We start from the raw sequence: 17,811 nt of genomic DNA, 5'->3' as shown, positions 1-17,811 counted from the left end.
AGAGAGATGGTGACAGTAAAGGGGCAGATTTCCATGAACTGTGCTTGCCAGGCATATGTTAGTGTGGAAAAATAAAAAAGGTTTAAAAAAAATCACCTGAGTTTTTTAATGCTCAAAGAGTAATTTTCAACTATGTTCTTTGAACTGGGATGGGGAAAAAAGTTCTCCAAGACCTTTGGAAATGTCTGTTCTATGAGTATTTTTTCCTTAAATGCATGATATATCCTGGGTTATTAACTCAAGTTTGCATTTGTCTGAACTTAAAAAGCACGGCCAGAAGAGAAAGAGCTAATTTGGTACTGTGACTGGAGCACAGAGTAAATGAGATGGTAAGATTGCCTTCAAATATCACTCTTCAGTTTGGCTTAATAGCTTGAATGATCTCCACACTCGTAATCTGTGAGACAAAAGAAAGAAATGCAAAATAACTGACTTGAAGCCAGTAGTTTTAGGATATGTGAATATTCTTGGCTCCTTTCTACCCGCTGCTTTATGTATTGGATTCTGGGAACAAATGAAGATTTATCAGTCAAATATTGTGGGCACATATCTTGGTGTCTATTGAGGTACTCAGTCTGCAGATTGACCCACATGTACAAATTTGTGAAATAGAAACAGTACTCTGGAAAGAAGTGGATACATAAAAGGTTCACAGCCTGGCACGGCCAAACTTTCCCTTTGGTTCCACTGGCTGCATGACCAAAGGGATGTGAGGAAAAGAGAGCAATAGAGTGACTTAAACTTGTACAGACAAAACCTGTTAGAGGTTACGAGGGTTGGAGTATCACAAGATACTTCTGTGGGTTTTTTCCTGTGTAACACAAAGTAGTGTTGCAGGCTTCTCAGATTAAGAATTAGAGAATGAAATTCAGGTTAATATTTCCGTTTTTGATGCTTCTAGAGACATTTCACTATTGAAAAAATCCCACAATAGTAGAAAGTAAAAAGTGTGAAAAGTGGAGATCATTTCTAGGTTAGGAGATCCTGAACTGTGGCTATTTTATATTGATTTTTCTGTGTCTTAGGTATATTCCCATTTTGGTATCCCTGTAATATGGTCTTGACTAAGAAGTGTCCCTGCTGAGGAGGAGAGTAAATCAATGGAGTGCAAGGACAGACATTATCTATGTTTGGAATTTAGCTCTGAACGAGTTCCTGCTAAGAAGCAGATTTTTTTGCCTAGGAAGTTTGCCAGCATCTGTAAGGAAACCAGGCAGTGTTGCTGGACCCTCAGGATGGGTCTTTCACAAGCCCAACACTGTTTTATGAGTGTCCATGCAGGGTGTCTCTAGGAGGGTACTCAGGGATGCTGATTTTTGCAGATGATATGTCAATGTGAACAATTTTTGGTTCACATTGTTTTCTGCAGCAAAGCAAGTGGTGTGATTCAGCTGGCAGGAGAGCTGCTGTCTGTCTAGCAGGCAGGCACTGGTGGTCAGTACCATAGAGATGTTTCAGAACTTGCAGTTTGAGCAGCTGACCATCCCTGTAGTACTTGGACTGTTGTGTAGGACACATGATAAAACAGCATTTATATTATATTATTTATATTACTGAAAACCCTACAATTAGGGAACAACCCCATTCTGCATCTGCCCATGTGATTACTAAAATAAGTATTATTTTTTTCACTTGTCTCTGTTCTATTTGGGGTACTCCACAAATACAGATTTTGTGAATATATTTGATTATTTCTGTCTTCTTCTTAATTTTGTTTGTAGTTTACAATAAGAAAATGTCACCTAAATAACAGGCTTTATAAAATCTTCATCTCTATTTATTAAAAAGCATTTACATTCTATTTGCTGACTGATATACACTTCTCTCTGAGTGCATAGGTGAGGGGCAGTGGTTTATATCTTTCTAAAGGAATATTTGTTAAGTGGTTATTTTGGAGTGCTTGTGTTTAAGAACTATTTATCAAAAAAACCTCAGAAACCAAGCATCTAGACAATTTCTGGGAAGCTTGAGAACATTTCAAGCAATGTGCACAATCAGTTTGAGGCATTTTATTGCTCTGAAGTTCATGTTAGACTTGTGGATGTGGACAAGGATCATCAAAAAGTCTCTACAATTGCAGAAACCATGTTACCAATGTGACATGGCTTTCATGTTGTCCTAAACACCAAGACACACAAATACTTTCCTGTTTTGCAATTGTTTGAAATGCCTCTCTCAAGCCTCACCATCTCACAGCTTCAGGGGATCTGCTGATGCCAATAGAAATGCATTGCACTGGCTGTGAAATTCATATTTGGAGCTGCAAATCTTTATTTGGCAGTAGAAGGAGAGGTTATGATTGCAGCTGAGATAAGTCAACTCGCCAACTTCTTAACTGCTTTCCATTTTCCGTGGGAGTAACATCTCCCAGTGACATTGCCAGCAATGGTAATTAATTAATGATGATCCATCCTGATGACATATATTTGCATTGGATGATCTAAGATGAGGCCAGGTTTATATGTGTACTCTTCTCTGAAGGGACAGTTGTCTGTTTAGTAGCTCCCATGGAAGGTGAGGAATTTGGTTTCAGGATAATTGAAGGGGACAGAGCAGAATCTTATGTTAGTTCATTACAAAGATAAATAGCTGGGTTATCAACTATTATGTGATAATTAAGGAAATATTGTTTAGTGAATTCAAGAGTGCTGGGTGCCACAGCTAGACATACATAGGGTAGCAGGATGCTGAAGAACTGTCTGCCTTCACCCTGGAAATGTAAGGAGCTATTCTGGCAGGCAGCCTAAATTCCTGCATTCTGCCAGTAGTATGAGATGATTTAAGTCCAGGTCTTCATCTATAGCCTTCTGAGAGCACTGCTCATTCTTTGTAGTGAATCCTGTAAATTGGAATGGCTCAGCATGGGATTAACATGATGGGGGCACTTTCAGCAATCTTCTGGTTCCTCATAAAAATTGAGAGGCTAGTTTAACATTCCTGATCTTGAAGTATTATGGTTCATTGGTCTAAAAGTATGTAGAATAAGGATAAACACTGATTATTTTAGCTATAGCAGAATGGATAGCAATTTTCTGTGAGAGAAGCAGAGGCTGCATGATAGTTGGCCTAAAAAATGTTGCCATATCCATTTTATTTCCCTCACAAATAAAAATCAGTTCTTCAGCTTTGCCTTTAATTACTGAAATGTTTAGCAGGTGAAATAATAAAAGTCTAACTGGAAAAAGAACTTCAGGATGATTTCAAATATTTTTTTGATGTGCCTCACAAAGATCTTTTGTTATTTTTGTGGTTTCAGGTAGAGGTATGAAATTGAACAGGTGAGGGACTACCTCTTGGAAACTTTTTGCAGGGGGAGGGAAGCTATGCTGTGGATGATTGCTAGCAATAACCTGAGAGGGTTCTTTTTAGGCATACGTTGCAACTTTGTGACATGCATTGGTGAACAGAAGATATTTGTCATGGAAATGAGGGAAGGAGGAAAGGGAATTTGTTAGGAATTGCATGAAGTATGGGAGATGACATGACAGCATTGTAAATTCATGCAGAAGAAGTCAAGAAACTGAATTCAAACGGTTGAGGAGTTGCTTCAGTAGAGCTTACCCAGCTTTCTCTGAAGTCAAAGATCTTTCAGTTGATTTGAGGAGAGCTGGGTCAAGTCTGATGGAACTCTGATTCTTTTCAGACTATGAAAGGCTGAGGTGAGACTTCCTAATAAGAAAAAATTGTTAGAAGGGCCATCAGAAGAATGAAATCACATGATGCTTAAAACCTTTTAAGAAAGGCAATGAAAGTGAATAGTAATGATTCAAATTTTGCAGAGAGGTGATAAATTGCCCAAGATCCCGAGGGACTCTCTCCTATGCTGTTGAGTTTGCTGGAAAAAGGTCAACAAAAATGTTTAATACACTAGAGAGGTGTTATTTTACAAAGACAAAAAATGTTGTCCTTTTAATCCCCGCCCTCCCCTCCCTCTGAAATAGAATATACATATTTTGCACAAATCTAATCTTTCTTTTATCTTGAGGTAAGACCAAGTAAAGATTATGGTTTACTCTTTCTTTTCCATATGGATGGAAAACCGTATACATCGTTGACATTTTTAGTGGTGGGATAAATTTATCCCCTTGGTTCTAATGCAGACAAGGTTAGAGCTGAGCTTAAGTACTGTAGATTAGTGTGAAAGCAGCAATAAGCTTGTTCACAGAGCAGCGAAGAGGGAGTGAACGAAGTGCCTCTCTCTTACTCCATCTGCAATCCAGAGGCATTGCTGGGTTAGGAGGGGTCAGCCAGTGAGCTCTAGCTGATGACACTTCTGCTTTTTTTCTGTCTTCAGATATCTCAGCTTATGACAGAGACTGGTCGAGAGGGCCTGACTGAAGCAGCACTGAACCGCTACAATGCAGACAAACCCTCCCTGTACAGCTTCCCTGCTTCCCAGAGCACATATGTTGCCAGTGAAGTATCCACAGGCACCTCGGTGGCAGCATCATTTTTTGCCAGGTAAGAGAGATTCTCAGATTTTCCTTTGCTGGACACATAACTTCTTTTAAAGGAGACAACTCCGTAGTGAAAAAGGATATCATGTCAAAACATGGGTGTAGATACAGGTCTATCACAAACTTGCAGGAATTACCATGAAAATGTTGTTTAATCCAACTATATGCATTTATCTGTAAAATGGGATGGCACTTCTGCCCTCTTCTGTAAAGTATCTCTTCAGTGCTTGGTTTGGGTTAAAATGTGATTGTGCTTATGGAGTACCATTTGACTTTGTGACATATTTAGAGGGGTGTATCCCTGAATGAGAAGGGCCCATCCAAGTAATTTCCTGAGAGAGGCAATTAACTATAGAGCTAACTGGTGGTGGCTAGTTCAGTTTGGTGGCAATCTTCAGACTTCTTTTTGAATTTTACTTCCATCTAGGGAAATTATCAAGGTTTCACTTTCAGACTGTTTCTGATTTCAGCTTCAGTTCCTGCTGTTCCACTAAACTGACCTGAGAGTCCAAATTCAGCCTTGGAATGTGCTTTATGTTGAATATTCAGACATTATTAAAAGAAATCAATGAGATAAAGTTTAATTTTAAAAATCTTATGGCTGTCTTGATTGATTTGTTAGTAAAATGTTTTGTGAAATGGACATATCAGCTAATAAGTGAAATATCAATTATCACTAACAAAAATGGTTTTTTGTACAGAAATGTGCTCTTTACAGAGCAGAATCTTTTTAGCCCAGTTGAACCCTTATGTAAGAAAAGGCATTGAAATAATCCTTGTATTTTAATGCTTTTTATTAATTAAAAGATTGACTTGGGAAGAGTAATGAAATAACAGGAGAATAAGCCATTATTATAGCACTTCCAGTCCAATCCAGTGAGAGATCTTGATTTCAAAACATGGAGTGAACTTTGAGCAAGTGCCTCAAGCACTTTCCGATCAGCTGCCTTCCCTTGAGAGCGCCAAACTGTTAGTAATTCCACGTGCTATTTTATTTTAAAGGTAAATGGAAAACTTATAAAGTTGTTGGACTCCATAAATTTGGAAAAAAGACTTTTCCTCTCCTATTTTTCCTCACCAACATGGCCTGCATGCGTTTGATCAGTGTCATACTGCAAGTGAGTCATGTAAAAGGATTAAGAATAGCATTTTAGAAGATCCAGTTGTTTGAGGCAACTCTGCCATTTTTTCTTTGCAGATGAGATGCTGCAATAGCAAATGTGAATGATGACAGTGGTCTTGGTTTACTGCCCTTTTCTGTTTAACTGCAGGCAATTTAAATTAAAATTGCTGAATGTACACACATGGTAATATCTAGCTGGAGTGCAGATTGGGATTAGCACATATTTTAGCATGAATTGATTTATGAAGATGACTTAACTCATTTGTTCTTCATTGTTTCATTGTTTATGCTGAGAGAATTCATTTGCTCTTAATATACTCTGCTGAAATGTAGGAAACTAATTAAATTTACTCAAAATCCCTAGTGTAAATCATAGCATTTTAAGTAGAACTCTGTTAGCTTCTAGCTGATGTTGTGAATTCTTGGGTGTACTTGGTCCAGCATAAATCTCATGTTTAGACTGTTTATTTTTAAACTGTACTTAGCAAGACAAAAGTGCCTGGTTTAGTTTGGAATATTGCACAATTGGATTAATATCACTTATGTAAGTCAGTTTTGTCCTGGATTTCAAATTACATCATATGCTGGCAATTAAGCAGCTAATTCAAGTCAGTTGCTCACTGCTTGACCTTTTAACAAGAAAATTACCAAGTTGTTTTCCAAACCCAAATCACCAATTTTTGTTTTGCATCTTGTGTGTCGATTTGCATTTCTGTCAAGTCGTGGTAAGAAGTGTAGGGACCTACTTGTACGTGAATTTATAAAATGTGAAGTGGAAGGCAGTGGTTGTCTAATTCATTAAGATGGTGCACTCTTTACAAGGTGAAACAGTCCTTTGTACCAACCTATGAATTCTAAACTTTTGTTTTTTATGGTTGTCAGTGGCACATGAAGTAGTCACTACCAGTTATATATGCTTTTTTTTGAATGTGTATCACCTACCATGTTTTCACTGTAAGTAAGAAATTATTACAAAGCCAGAGAAATTGGCCAATATGAAGCCGAAGTTCAGAGTTGAAGAGTAGAACCTATTCTTTTGAAATTTGAATAATGACCCACAGTATTTCACTTGAACTTCCCTAACAAGCAAAGCAAACCTCAGATGAGGCTCAGATATAAGACATCCATCATCAGGAAAAAACCCAATTAACTAAAATACTCTAGTATGGAGGAAATGTCAAGGCATCCATGGAACTTTTGGTTGTAATTACTTCTGAAATATCAGGCATGGATTACTGGGAGCTCATAACTTTTCTGTTCTCAGGCACTACTGGTTCAACAGTGACAGTCACTTGACTAGCCTATAGCTGGCATTGAGCCATGGAGAAGTATCCTAAGGCCACAGTGTCTCTCAGTGTTTTTAAAAACCAGGAGACTTATCAGATGTCTCAATAATTGACTGTTAGGTTTCATGATCTATAGCTGACAGATTTCCAAAACAGCTAAGAGGGCTGCAACTTCTGTGAATTGTCATTTGTTGGGATATTGCTGCAAGGGAACTTACGACACATCAGGATTCCCATGGGACGGTATGTGAATGCTTTAAAGGAACAGACATTGAAAACTGTCCAAAGTGCTCAGCTGGTAGGCTTATGAATATTAGATGATACAGGTATGAATAATGAATTTCTAATGGTGATTCAGACACAGAAACTGAAATTCAATCAATTGTGCTTTTAGTGACAAGCACTAAATTTGCCTTTTTGTTTAGGACTATCGCTCATTTTTGTCTCAGATGTGCTTCAATCATGCTAATTTAGCAATATTCTTGCTTCTTACCAGTACACATTCATGATGAGAATAATTCATTTAGTGAATGTGAAATAATGTTAAGATTCTTTACTCATAATGAATCATTTAAAAAGCATTTTAGAAATTTTTTGCATGACTTAACTTCTACCTCCAGTTGCGTCTTTGTCCTAAGAAGCACAGCATTTTTGGGCCTTTGCAGCCTAAGGTGTGACAGCCTCTTGCCTTGTGTCCTCCCAGCAGGATGTAAGAGTGTGCCACCCCAGCTAAGGGATTAGCAGATTCCTTGCCGATAATGCCAAAGAACTGAGGGAAGGGCCTTCTGTCACTTGTTTCCCTGGTGAAGCTTTGTCAGGCCAGTGGGCACAGTAATTTTATTCCTACCTATGCTGATTTCTACAAGGAGAAAACTTCTGTGACTCTGACTTCAGCTTTGGCCTGACTACACTGCAAATGAGCCTGCCCTTCTGAATAAAAACTCTCTCTTGCGACTGGGCTGTAGAGTTTCAGTAGTCTCTCTGAGGGCAATAGCATGAATTCAAATTCAACCAGAATTCAAAAGTAGACCAGAGCCTTTCTGTGGTCCATGGCAATACATTAAAGTTTTTGGGATCTTGGTGCTGTTCCTTGTTTTTGCCATCACAGTAAACTTGCTTTATTGGAGAGGAAGAACTTTTCATCAGAACAAAAGAGAGACATAAAAGCCCATTTCACTTGAGAGGTAAAAAAAGGTAAAAAAACTTGACAAGGAGGAGATATTTTTGGATGCTAGTCTTTAAAGTTGTTTCCTATTGCTAGTCAGGAAGTGTAAGTGTATTTGGAATAAAAGCCTGCCTCAGTCTGAAATCAGATATAGTCATATTTGGATTAATCGAGCCTAATGGGAATATAGATAATCTTGAAAGTAGTCTGAAAATCTGTTCTAGGGATCATTTTCCATGTCTTTTTGCAACTAAACACTAAAGAGGGCCACACAATGCTACTGTTGTAGATGTTGCAAGACATGTTTTTCAAACAGAATGTCCAATTTTTCTTAAAGCTCTTACATTAAGACAAAATAAGAATAGAAAAACTTAGTTGCATGTATAATGCATACACAGTTACTAAGTGTGGGATAAGCTCAACTTACAGTTATCTTAATTCTTGGAAAAACTGCTGGTGACCATTTCCCCACTCATTCCCCATCCCCTTGTGGTATGGCAGCAGGGGAGGAGGAGGTGAGGCAGTGAACTGTGGCCAAGGGGTACAGTGAATGTTGTGTTCAAAATGCTGCTGAGTATGCCACATGTTTCCCTTTCATTCCAGAGAATCCTTTTTGAATATTTTAAAAAATTGTCTTGCATGAACTACAAAGCTGATATGAAGACAGTATTTGTGGGGCCCTCTTGTTAAAGCTGCTGTGCTGTTTTAAATACTTAGCACTCCAGAAACCCTGGAATCTCATGCCTCCCTGGATTTTTGCATAACTGTGGAAAACTTCATTTAATCACACAGCTTTTGATGTTTGCTGTTTTTCCTTATAGTTAGTCTATACAATCTTTGTGTATATGTCTGTTTTAAGGCTCAAAGGAATCTGGAAACACAGGGGCTTTCCCTTAAAGACTACTGTGTATTTTAGGCACACCATTTTAATGTCTTGTCTTGAGTTTTTTTGGAGGTCTGGAGCAAGTTTACAAAAATAAATTTTTCCTGGCATTGCAACAGAGAATTTGTCAGAACGTGCACAGGAAAAACAGGTAAGAAAGAGGCAGCAACTAGTAGAGAAGGAAATGGGTTGAGGAAGATATTCTTGTTCCACAGAGCCTAGCTTGGGCATGGGGAGGTCCACAGCAGAAATACTGGATTTGTGTGGCCAGTCTGGCTGTAACTGGTGTAGCTGAAGCGTGCCCCTGGCAGATGTGAGAGCCAGGTCAGCAATCTGCTGTTGATACTCCTGTGACAGGTGGAGGGTCACATCAGGCTGTGCAGGCTCATCCCGGGCATGGGAACTGCAGAGGCCTCAGAGACCTCTCAGGAAAGAGCCTGTGAATATTGTCATATGGTGAAAGCTGCCTGTCTGTGCCTTTCTAAAGAATGTTTTAGTCTGAACAGCAGATGACTCAGATGATGGTGTTTCTTCATGCTGAAGAGTGGTGGACCCAGTTGCTCTTTCAAGCCATGTAGTGGTTCCCTAGTTTGGGTACTGCTTGGGAAGTTCTTGGTATTGAATAGTTGTCGCCTCAACATCCTTAAGAGAAAATGATTTTCTGAGACTTGGGTGAAAACATGTTTTGGTTTCTAGCTGTCTGAGCTATGCAGAATCTAACAGGATTTTCTTTCATTAGCTGAACAAACTAAATTTAACAGTTAAATTGTGGTCAGATTCTTGGACATTTTGAAAAACTATATATTAATAACTCTAGTCAGAATTTCTGACTCTTTTCCCTCATCCTTATCATATGCTGCATAAGAAATACATAAAAAGTATGTTAAGATAAAAGATCCACAGACTATCTTTCAGCAGGAATGCTGGCAGCAAGTTTGGAAACATCTGTAAATCGTTTCACAAATATTTCTACCTTCAAAGCCTGTCTTGGGCTAGCTCGTGGGGGAAATTTTAATCACAATGATCTCAGTCTTCCTGAAAGACCATGAAACATTTAAAGTTGGCACCTAGGTTTGAGTGCACAACTTCAGTGGCTGATTTTTCATACTTGCTCAACATTCCTCAGTAATGCAAGAGATCTATGTTCATAGTCACTGCTTTTCTGCGCTTCCTGTTGCTGTGAGAGCCCTAACTAACAGGCTGTTTCTGCTTTCTGCTATTGGTGTTATTTTGTGTATATATATTAAATAGTAGTCAAAAGGGAATTGTGACTCTCATGAAGTGAAAGAAATCTGGCAGTTGAGGCATAAGGAATATTCTTTTTCTATGTTCAGTGTAAACAAAATGAAAATATCTTGGTGAGAAAGACTATGTGAGTTACAAGCAAGAATAGTCAATGTGTAGTAGTGGAGGCAGTGATCTGATATGCAATGAAAAAATTAAGACTTCAGTGCCACATCTGGACGAGAGAAAACAAAGGTATTTCAATGATCTCTAATTTTGCATGGTAGCTCTATCTTGGGTCCCAAATAATCTCCAGTGATTTTTTTTTTTTCTTCAAAGCTGACACATTTCCCACGACACTTTTGTTTGAATCAGTTAATGCCATTTGATTAAAAAACTCCCAAATACCTAACAGCAAGATTCCAGAGTAGGTCCATTTCTAACAAGAATTGTGTAGGGTACATGTCTGAAATAATGGTGTCTGAATCTTTGCATATCACATGCTGCCATTATTTAAACAAAAGTTTAAGAAAATGTATACACTCTTTAGACCTGGGTTGGAAATCTGGTTGGGATATGTTTTAGTTGCCACTGGGCTGTGAACAAATGCAATTTAAATCTTTATGCCTATTGCATCCACTATATGTTGGTTGCAGGTTGTTAGCTTGCATTCACATCTTAAAATACACATAATAGACCTTGATTTTTAAAGAGGGTTTGGGGAGGCACCCATGGAGCTATAAAAAAAAATAAGCTAAAACTACCCTGGATTATTGTAGAATACTATACTTGCAGGGGTGTGCCATCTGCTTTGCCTCAAAGCATGTAACTGATGTAAAGGATGTAAATCTTCCTCATGTTCCTAGTATCAAAGTAATCCACCTAAGGTAAACAACTCTGTATGTTTAAAGTTAACAAATGTAGTTTTCTGGTCTAAGCATATTTTAAAAATATATCTATTTAGAAGAATCTAAAGGAAAAGATGACTATCCAGGAACAAATTATTTACCATTGAACAGAGAAATTCAAATTCCAGCCTGTGAAAAGTAGGCTACTTTGATATTATGTCTTTATTGAAATATGCTACACCTGCTTCTGTGTGCTGCACAAGTTGAGTGTTTTCTGACCTGCACTTGCCCCACATATGGTTTGTTCTGTACTGATGGCAATGATAATAACTAAATAATGCTGTTATTGAAGCAGTCATCAAGATTTGCAGTTTCTTGTGTAACTAGCCTTTCACAGTTTTGAGAAAATTTGCCCCTTTCCTCCCTTTTTCTTTCTAAAGTTTTGAGATACAATGTTTCTCTATGATGCAATGAATATCTGGTTCTGTAAAGCGAAGGAAGGACACATTCTGTGGAATTTTTATGCTTAAGAGATTATTTAAAGATGGATGTCTTGTCTCCTAAGTATAATTAATTACATTATTTTTTTAGGTATACATTGCCTAAAACGCAGAATCCCAGATTTTTTCTGATTCCTGTAGGAATCAGTGGTATTTAGTTATTAACTTTTGTTTCTGTAAACTTATGTATTGCACCATTTAAATTTTTACTTAGATACACAAATTTGACCTTGGTGTCTGGAATTCTTTTGTCCTATTAATTTTTATATAATCAGTTGTGTTCAGTTTTTAAATTAAAAATTGCATCTTTGAATACAATGCATTTATGTACACTTTTCCCTCCTTTTTTTCTGACTGCTTATTTTCTCAAGTACAAATCCATGAAAATGCATGATAACCAAAGACCCATTTACCTAGTAAGCAAACCCCTTCTGTCTCTCTGAGATCCTAGTCAACAGCTGATTATATTACAGTGAAAAGGGCCAGTAATGCAAACACCTACTTAATCTACTTCATGCAGTGTAAATGCTTTGTAGAAGCTTTTAAATGTTACCTAGCCTCCACCAAGGCAGAAGGAGGTAACCAAGACACTTCCTGTCTTCAGTAATTAGCAATGGCCTTTGTCCCATGTTCTGAGATGTTCCCTTAGCTTAAGGTTTGCCTTGTCTATTTGTACCCCACTGATTGCTGCTGTTACAGATAAGAGGCTTTAGACCTGTAAATGACTGTGCTGGCCCATTCTTGCTGCAGCTCTCATGTCTTAGATGCTGTGTACCAATAAATGCTTTGCAGGCAGGGAAGAGAATGGGATAATCTGGCACTGAGGCCCTGATTATTTTAGTGGTTTGTTAAAGAAGGAGGTAATTTTTCATGGATTTGTGTTCCTAATCCTTCTAGGTAATTTCAGGCATTAACTACAAAAGTACCTAGGTGTATGGAAGTCGAATTCCTGCTGCTCTCCATACACCTTGCTAAAACAGAGGTAACTTCTTTTCCATTTCTTGTCACTTCTTGTGATTTCCTGCTGATTTCAACAGATTGGAAAGGGGGAGGCTAATTAAGCATAGGTTTTGTCTTCTAGTTTCTAACAGGGCTTTTTGAGTGCCAGAATGCTTGCTACTTGCACATCCGTTCCCTGTATTGATTTAGAAAAACTTAAAAGGAACTAAGGCTATTTCCTTCTTCAACAGTGCCTTTCCCTGAAACCTGACATGTACATTGAGAAAAACTGCTAGCAGCCTATACAGTAATCCCTCAGCACCTGTTACCAAAGACTCCTGGTGTTCAATCTTGCTTTTTACTCTTAGGGCAGTGGAAATGAAAATGGTCAGCATTAATCTTTTGACTTTTACTATAGTTGTGACTGCCAACCATAGTATAGGAAACCTCGTGTTGATTTACTGTTTTGCATATTTCTTGCTTCCCTTAAACCTTGACATAAGAGTTCTGATTTACGGTGTCTCTATCTTGATTTGTGGGGTGAGAAAGATGAATTGATGTAGTTGCATTGTCTATAGCAGAAAATTATATGCACCACAAGTTGTTTTTTTCTCTCTGTTTTTAAAAACATCAAAATAACCTTTGCTCAAAGAGATCATAAATCCATAGTAATGAGACTTTTTCCTAAACATCTGGAGTGGCAAACTCTTATTCTGATAATTTCTTTCCTGTAACAAGTACTCTTTTAGTGCTGCCCTAGCAGCCTTCAAATTCAGCTGTGCTTTACCTTGTCTGTAGCATTCTCCATCACATGCTCAGTCAGTGTTTTCTGAACCTTGAGAGCAATCTGTTCAACTGCTGAATGACTGGCTTTTCCTTAAAATTATCACGGAATACAGGCCATTTTAGTTATCCTTGTTTCTAGAATAAAAACCCAATAAGAGAATGTGCTGAAATGTTGAAGTATCTGTTTATTGCCACATAATCTAAAATTAGGTAGACAACTGCCAGTTGGGCTTGTATATATTCATGCCTGTGATGTGCATATAAACTATAAGACCACAGTGCCCCTGTACACATGGCTAGGTGGCTCGTAGCAAACAGAGATTGAGAACCTCTTTGCTCAGCTGTAAATTGAATATGATGCCCATCTCACTGCTGCTGTTGGCATATTTCGGTCAAATTCTTGGTCTCTTCTGAGGGACTTAAGTTCAGGAATACATGAATGCGTTGCATGCAGGACAGGGACTCCACAGCTTTCTGCCACAAATCTTGATTTGATAGTACTGGTTGCCTTTCAGAAGACAGACCTGTTAAACAATAAAACAATAAATGAATGTACACGTTCATAAGTAATTACAGGAACATTGCAACAAACAGCCACAATTTTCCCTGTGAATGCATTTCTTGAGATTTTGTGAGTTTGGACCTTTAGGGATTTTTGTATGATTGGGGAATTCTAGAGGCCTTTCCTTCAAGTATATTTTCTGTTGTTTAATAAAACATTTTCAATGGTATCTTCAAAGTATTTACAGGGTCTGTCTCTTCAGCTGTCTATTTTCAGGAAATCAATAGACTTAATTTCTTTAATATCTCTGTTCTTCTGCACAAATTTGGGCAGTGTATTAAAATCTCCTCTTATGGTACAGTCAGAGACTCATGTGGGTTGTATATTAGTACATTTTTTTTAATAACCAGGCTAAAGAACTACTGCTGCTAACTAGTGATGTGATCTTTGGTTTTATCAGAAGACAGAAAATACAACATTAGCAGAAATTACAGCTGATTTTTTTTTTCTGAATACCTCTTTGTAAATACTTTCCTACAACAGCATCAACCTTGTATTAAGACACAACTACTTTAATGAGCTATATTATGTTGAGGAAATACCTGATTTGTTGTGCTAGGTGAGATGCTTGAGTTATGTCCAACTACCTATTTCTAAAATCTGCAAGATAGCAATGTTCAGAGATTCCCAAGGGCTTCATGGCCTCTAGTTCAGATCACTTAATTAGCCTTAGGCTTTCTGCTTGAAACTTGCTTATTCTGATTTATTTTGGTTCTCTCAATGGAGTTTGTGCTCCAAAGCTAGCATTTCTATCAGCCTGAACTATTTGCTGTCATGAGTGAGATGCAAACCATCAGGAAAAAAAAAAATTGAATCTCTGAGTTATGAGTCTTAAGATTGTGTAGGACAGATTTGCATAATGAAAGCTGAAAAAAGTATTCCTATGATTCCACAAGTTAAAGAGAAACTTTTTGTATTACAGAAGTCATGAAATAATGTTGAGGGTTGATAGAAATAAGAATGCACGTATCTTTTCCATCAAGCAATTCATGGAGATGGGACCAGAAGGAAGGAAAAATAAACTCTGAAGAGGAAATAGAAGTATTTCCCTAAATCATGAAATTCTGAGAACGCCAGAGAGGTAATATGCAACTATTTAAGGCAATACTACCTTTATTACCTATTCAAGAGTTTAGTAGAACTGTCTAGGTCCCCACAAAACATACTGGACATTATGTTGATGCAGGGCAAAGAGGAAAATTCCTGTGATGGGATACAACAAGAAAAAAATATTGCAAATTAGTTTAGGATTATGGAAAACATATGTTGGTAATACTGGCTTGAAATGTTACTTCTGAGGTGATTGCATGTTCAGTTAATAAAGTACAACTGATACAATACCATCTGGATATATCTCACTGAGCTGTTTGGTTTAACACCCTGTGAATTCTTGATTAATACAATACAGCAATATGAAACAAACTGGGAATGCATGAAATAGATGAAACTGGATGAAATTCTGTATCATGTTAAATGACTCTGCTACTGCTGGGATTCAGTAGACATACAGAATTCCATAGAGCATTAAATGGAAAAACGTTGTTTAACCTTTCAAGTGGTGTTGGGAAGATGGCTAGTAACAGTGGTCTGTGCCAGCCACAGGGATCAAATGTAATGTCATAAAACCAGCAGTAAAGAATATTGACTATACTGATGGAAAAGGGACCACCGGGCTGAGAAGTGGCTATTGGAAAAAGATCTGTGTCATGATTTTAGTTGCATATGGGCTTACAGTGGGACACTGTGGCCAGGAGGGCTAATGCAACTCTCAAATATCTAAGAAGAACATATGAAGAGAGGCTATGAAGAATTAGCTTTGCATCAGAAGTAGATATGGCCACAGATAGAATACTCTGTTTAATTCTGCTGTCCACAGTCAAGAAAGATGTTGAAAAAATGGAGAAGGCTCTGTCTGGCCCTCAGATGATTAACAGTTTAAAAACCATGCCTTCAAACAGCTTGACTTTAGTTTATCAAACAGATTTACAGAGAGATGTGTTGACAGTGTGCAGGGAACCTCTACAGGGAACAGAAACGTGATACTGAAGAACTTGAGTCTAGCAGACAAAAGCATGTCAGGATGTAATGGCAGGAAGTTGGATCCAGACAAATTCTGAATGGTAGTGAAATGTGCATGTTTAGGAAGTACATTTAGTAAAGGGCAATGACCTGCTGAAGTGAACAAGGGTAGCAAACAACAAATAGTTTTCTTTTGGAGTCTGTTTTTAAAAGTAGAATTGATATTTGGAAAAAAGAAAAAGCTGAAGGTAACCACACTTTGTATGGGCTCTAAGAATTTCATGTAGGGAAGATCATTGCTTTTGCTATGTGGGAAGTTGCATTAGAGAGTTGTAATTGTTGCACTTAACAATCTGGGAAGACATACTCACTAGTGTGTGAAGGTGCAGCAACAAGGAAAAGTATTTCTTCTGCTCTTTAGACAGCAACACTGTAAGAAAGCATGAGAAAAATTTGCCATGAAGAAAGGAGTAAGCAATTCTTTTTCTTAATTTGTACAGGAATTATTTAAAAGTAAGTATTTTAATTGTAAGTATTTTTTTATAGATGAACTTCAGAGGGTTTTTCTTGCTTGTTTCTGTTAAACTGCCATTATCTGATTTTCATTTCTGTGCTTTTATGAAACAAGATGTGGAAATCTTTGTTTTCTCGTAGTTTCTCTGGGCACACATCTGCTGCAGTGGTGCATTGTTTTCCTGTTCCTTTGAAATTCTATCTGTTTCTTGTCTGTTACAGAAAGTACTTCAGTGTATATATCATTAGGGGAAAAAAAAGAAAAAGCCTTCTTAAAGTTATAAAGGTTTTGCTTCTTCCTTTGCCTCTTGGATTGAGTATGTCAGTCAAAAAAGGCGATGGTTGTTTCACTCCTGACACAAGTATATGCGTAAAAATCATGAGAGTGGGAAAAGAGCATCCTAATATTTTGACATATAAATGAAGAGTAGAGTTTAGCAGTGAAAGCTGAAATAAAAGCATATTGTATCTGAAGGCAAATGCTTCAGGGTGAATGTCTATGCTTGAAAATTACTGAATTGAAAAAAAAAAAAAAAGGCAAACAAAAAACCCCTACCAAAACAAATCCCAGCTGTTCAACTTGATGGCTCATAAAATCTGAATAAAGTCCTTCAAGAGCTTTTTTATAGGAAGATAGTACTTTTTGTATGCATAGTTATGGTAGCATCTGGTTCCCATCTTTGGGAATTCAGAGACTCCACAGGCACCAACATGCTGTCTGCTGCAGAGAAGCTCTACAACACAGATAAATGCTGCAGACGAGTGTGCAGTGTGTAACGTGATGTAATTGTCTGCAAGCTGGAAAGATGCTGGGGAGGAGGCAAAACCTGAATCAGTAAATTTTGATTGACATAAGACCTAGGAGCAGCCCTGGCATAAAATTTCCTTTATTGACCTGTGAAGAGTGGACTGATAAGCTGGCAACACCTGAGTCAATAAGATTAATCAGTCAAAGAGGGTAAGCTAGGCATACCTAAGGCTAGAAGGGCTGGACAGTTTTCACAGAAGCTGTGTCCTTCACAGAGGATTCAAACAGGAGGATCAGTAAACTAATTGTCCACAAAGATGAGCAGGAAATACAAAGGGCCTTTTATGAATAATCTTACTGAATTTAGTATCAATGAGAAAGGAAATCAGCATTTGTCTCAGGTATTTCTGGCTCATCACATTTGTCCTTCTAAAGCTGCCTTCTTTCTAAAAACAGGACCTGTGTGTAAGTAGTAATCACACTATCCACATTATGTGAAATTGTAAGAGTAATTAAATAAATAAGAATTTATTACACATTGTTGATGTCTAGTATCACAGAAAGCAAAATCTTCAGGTTATCTTGAACATGGGCACAGACACAGCACTGAGTCTTTACATTTATGTTGTGCTCAGCACATTGTTTTCACTTAATGAATAGTAGGAATGTGAAAATAGAGAGAACATGTAAAAATTTTGCTTCTCTTATGGCCAGTGATGACTCAACCTCAAGGAGAGTCAAATCCAGTATGCTTTTGA

General features: G+C 37.7%; 1 protein-coding gene across 1 annotated transcript in view; it reads left to right on the top strand.

The window, feature by feature from the left end:
* KIF26B (kinesin family member 26B) overlaps positions 1-17,811 on the top strand; it is a 272,342-nt gene that overhangs the window by 107,735 nt on the left and 146,796 nt on the right. Inside the window, exon 4 of the mRNA XM_054629924.2 lies at positions 4,295-4,461. Within this exon, the coding sequence (XP_054485899.2) occupies positions 4,295-4,461 (167 nt within the window). The remainder of the gene's footprint in view (positions 1-4,294; positions 4,462-17,811) is intronic.

The sequence above is a fragment of the Agelaius phoeniceus genome, chromosome 3, assembly GCF_051311805.1.
Source record: "Agelaius phoeniceus isolate bAgePho1 chromosome 3, bAgePho1.hap1, whole genome shotgun sequence".
Taxonomy (NCBI): Eukaryota; Metazoa; Chordata; class Aves; order Passeriformes; family Icteridae; genus Agelaius; species Agelaius phoeniceus.
The sequence above is the reverse complement of the archived record's forward strand: the minus strand, read 5'-3'. Positions and strand labels throughout refer to the sequence as shown.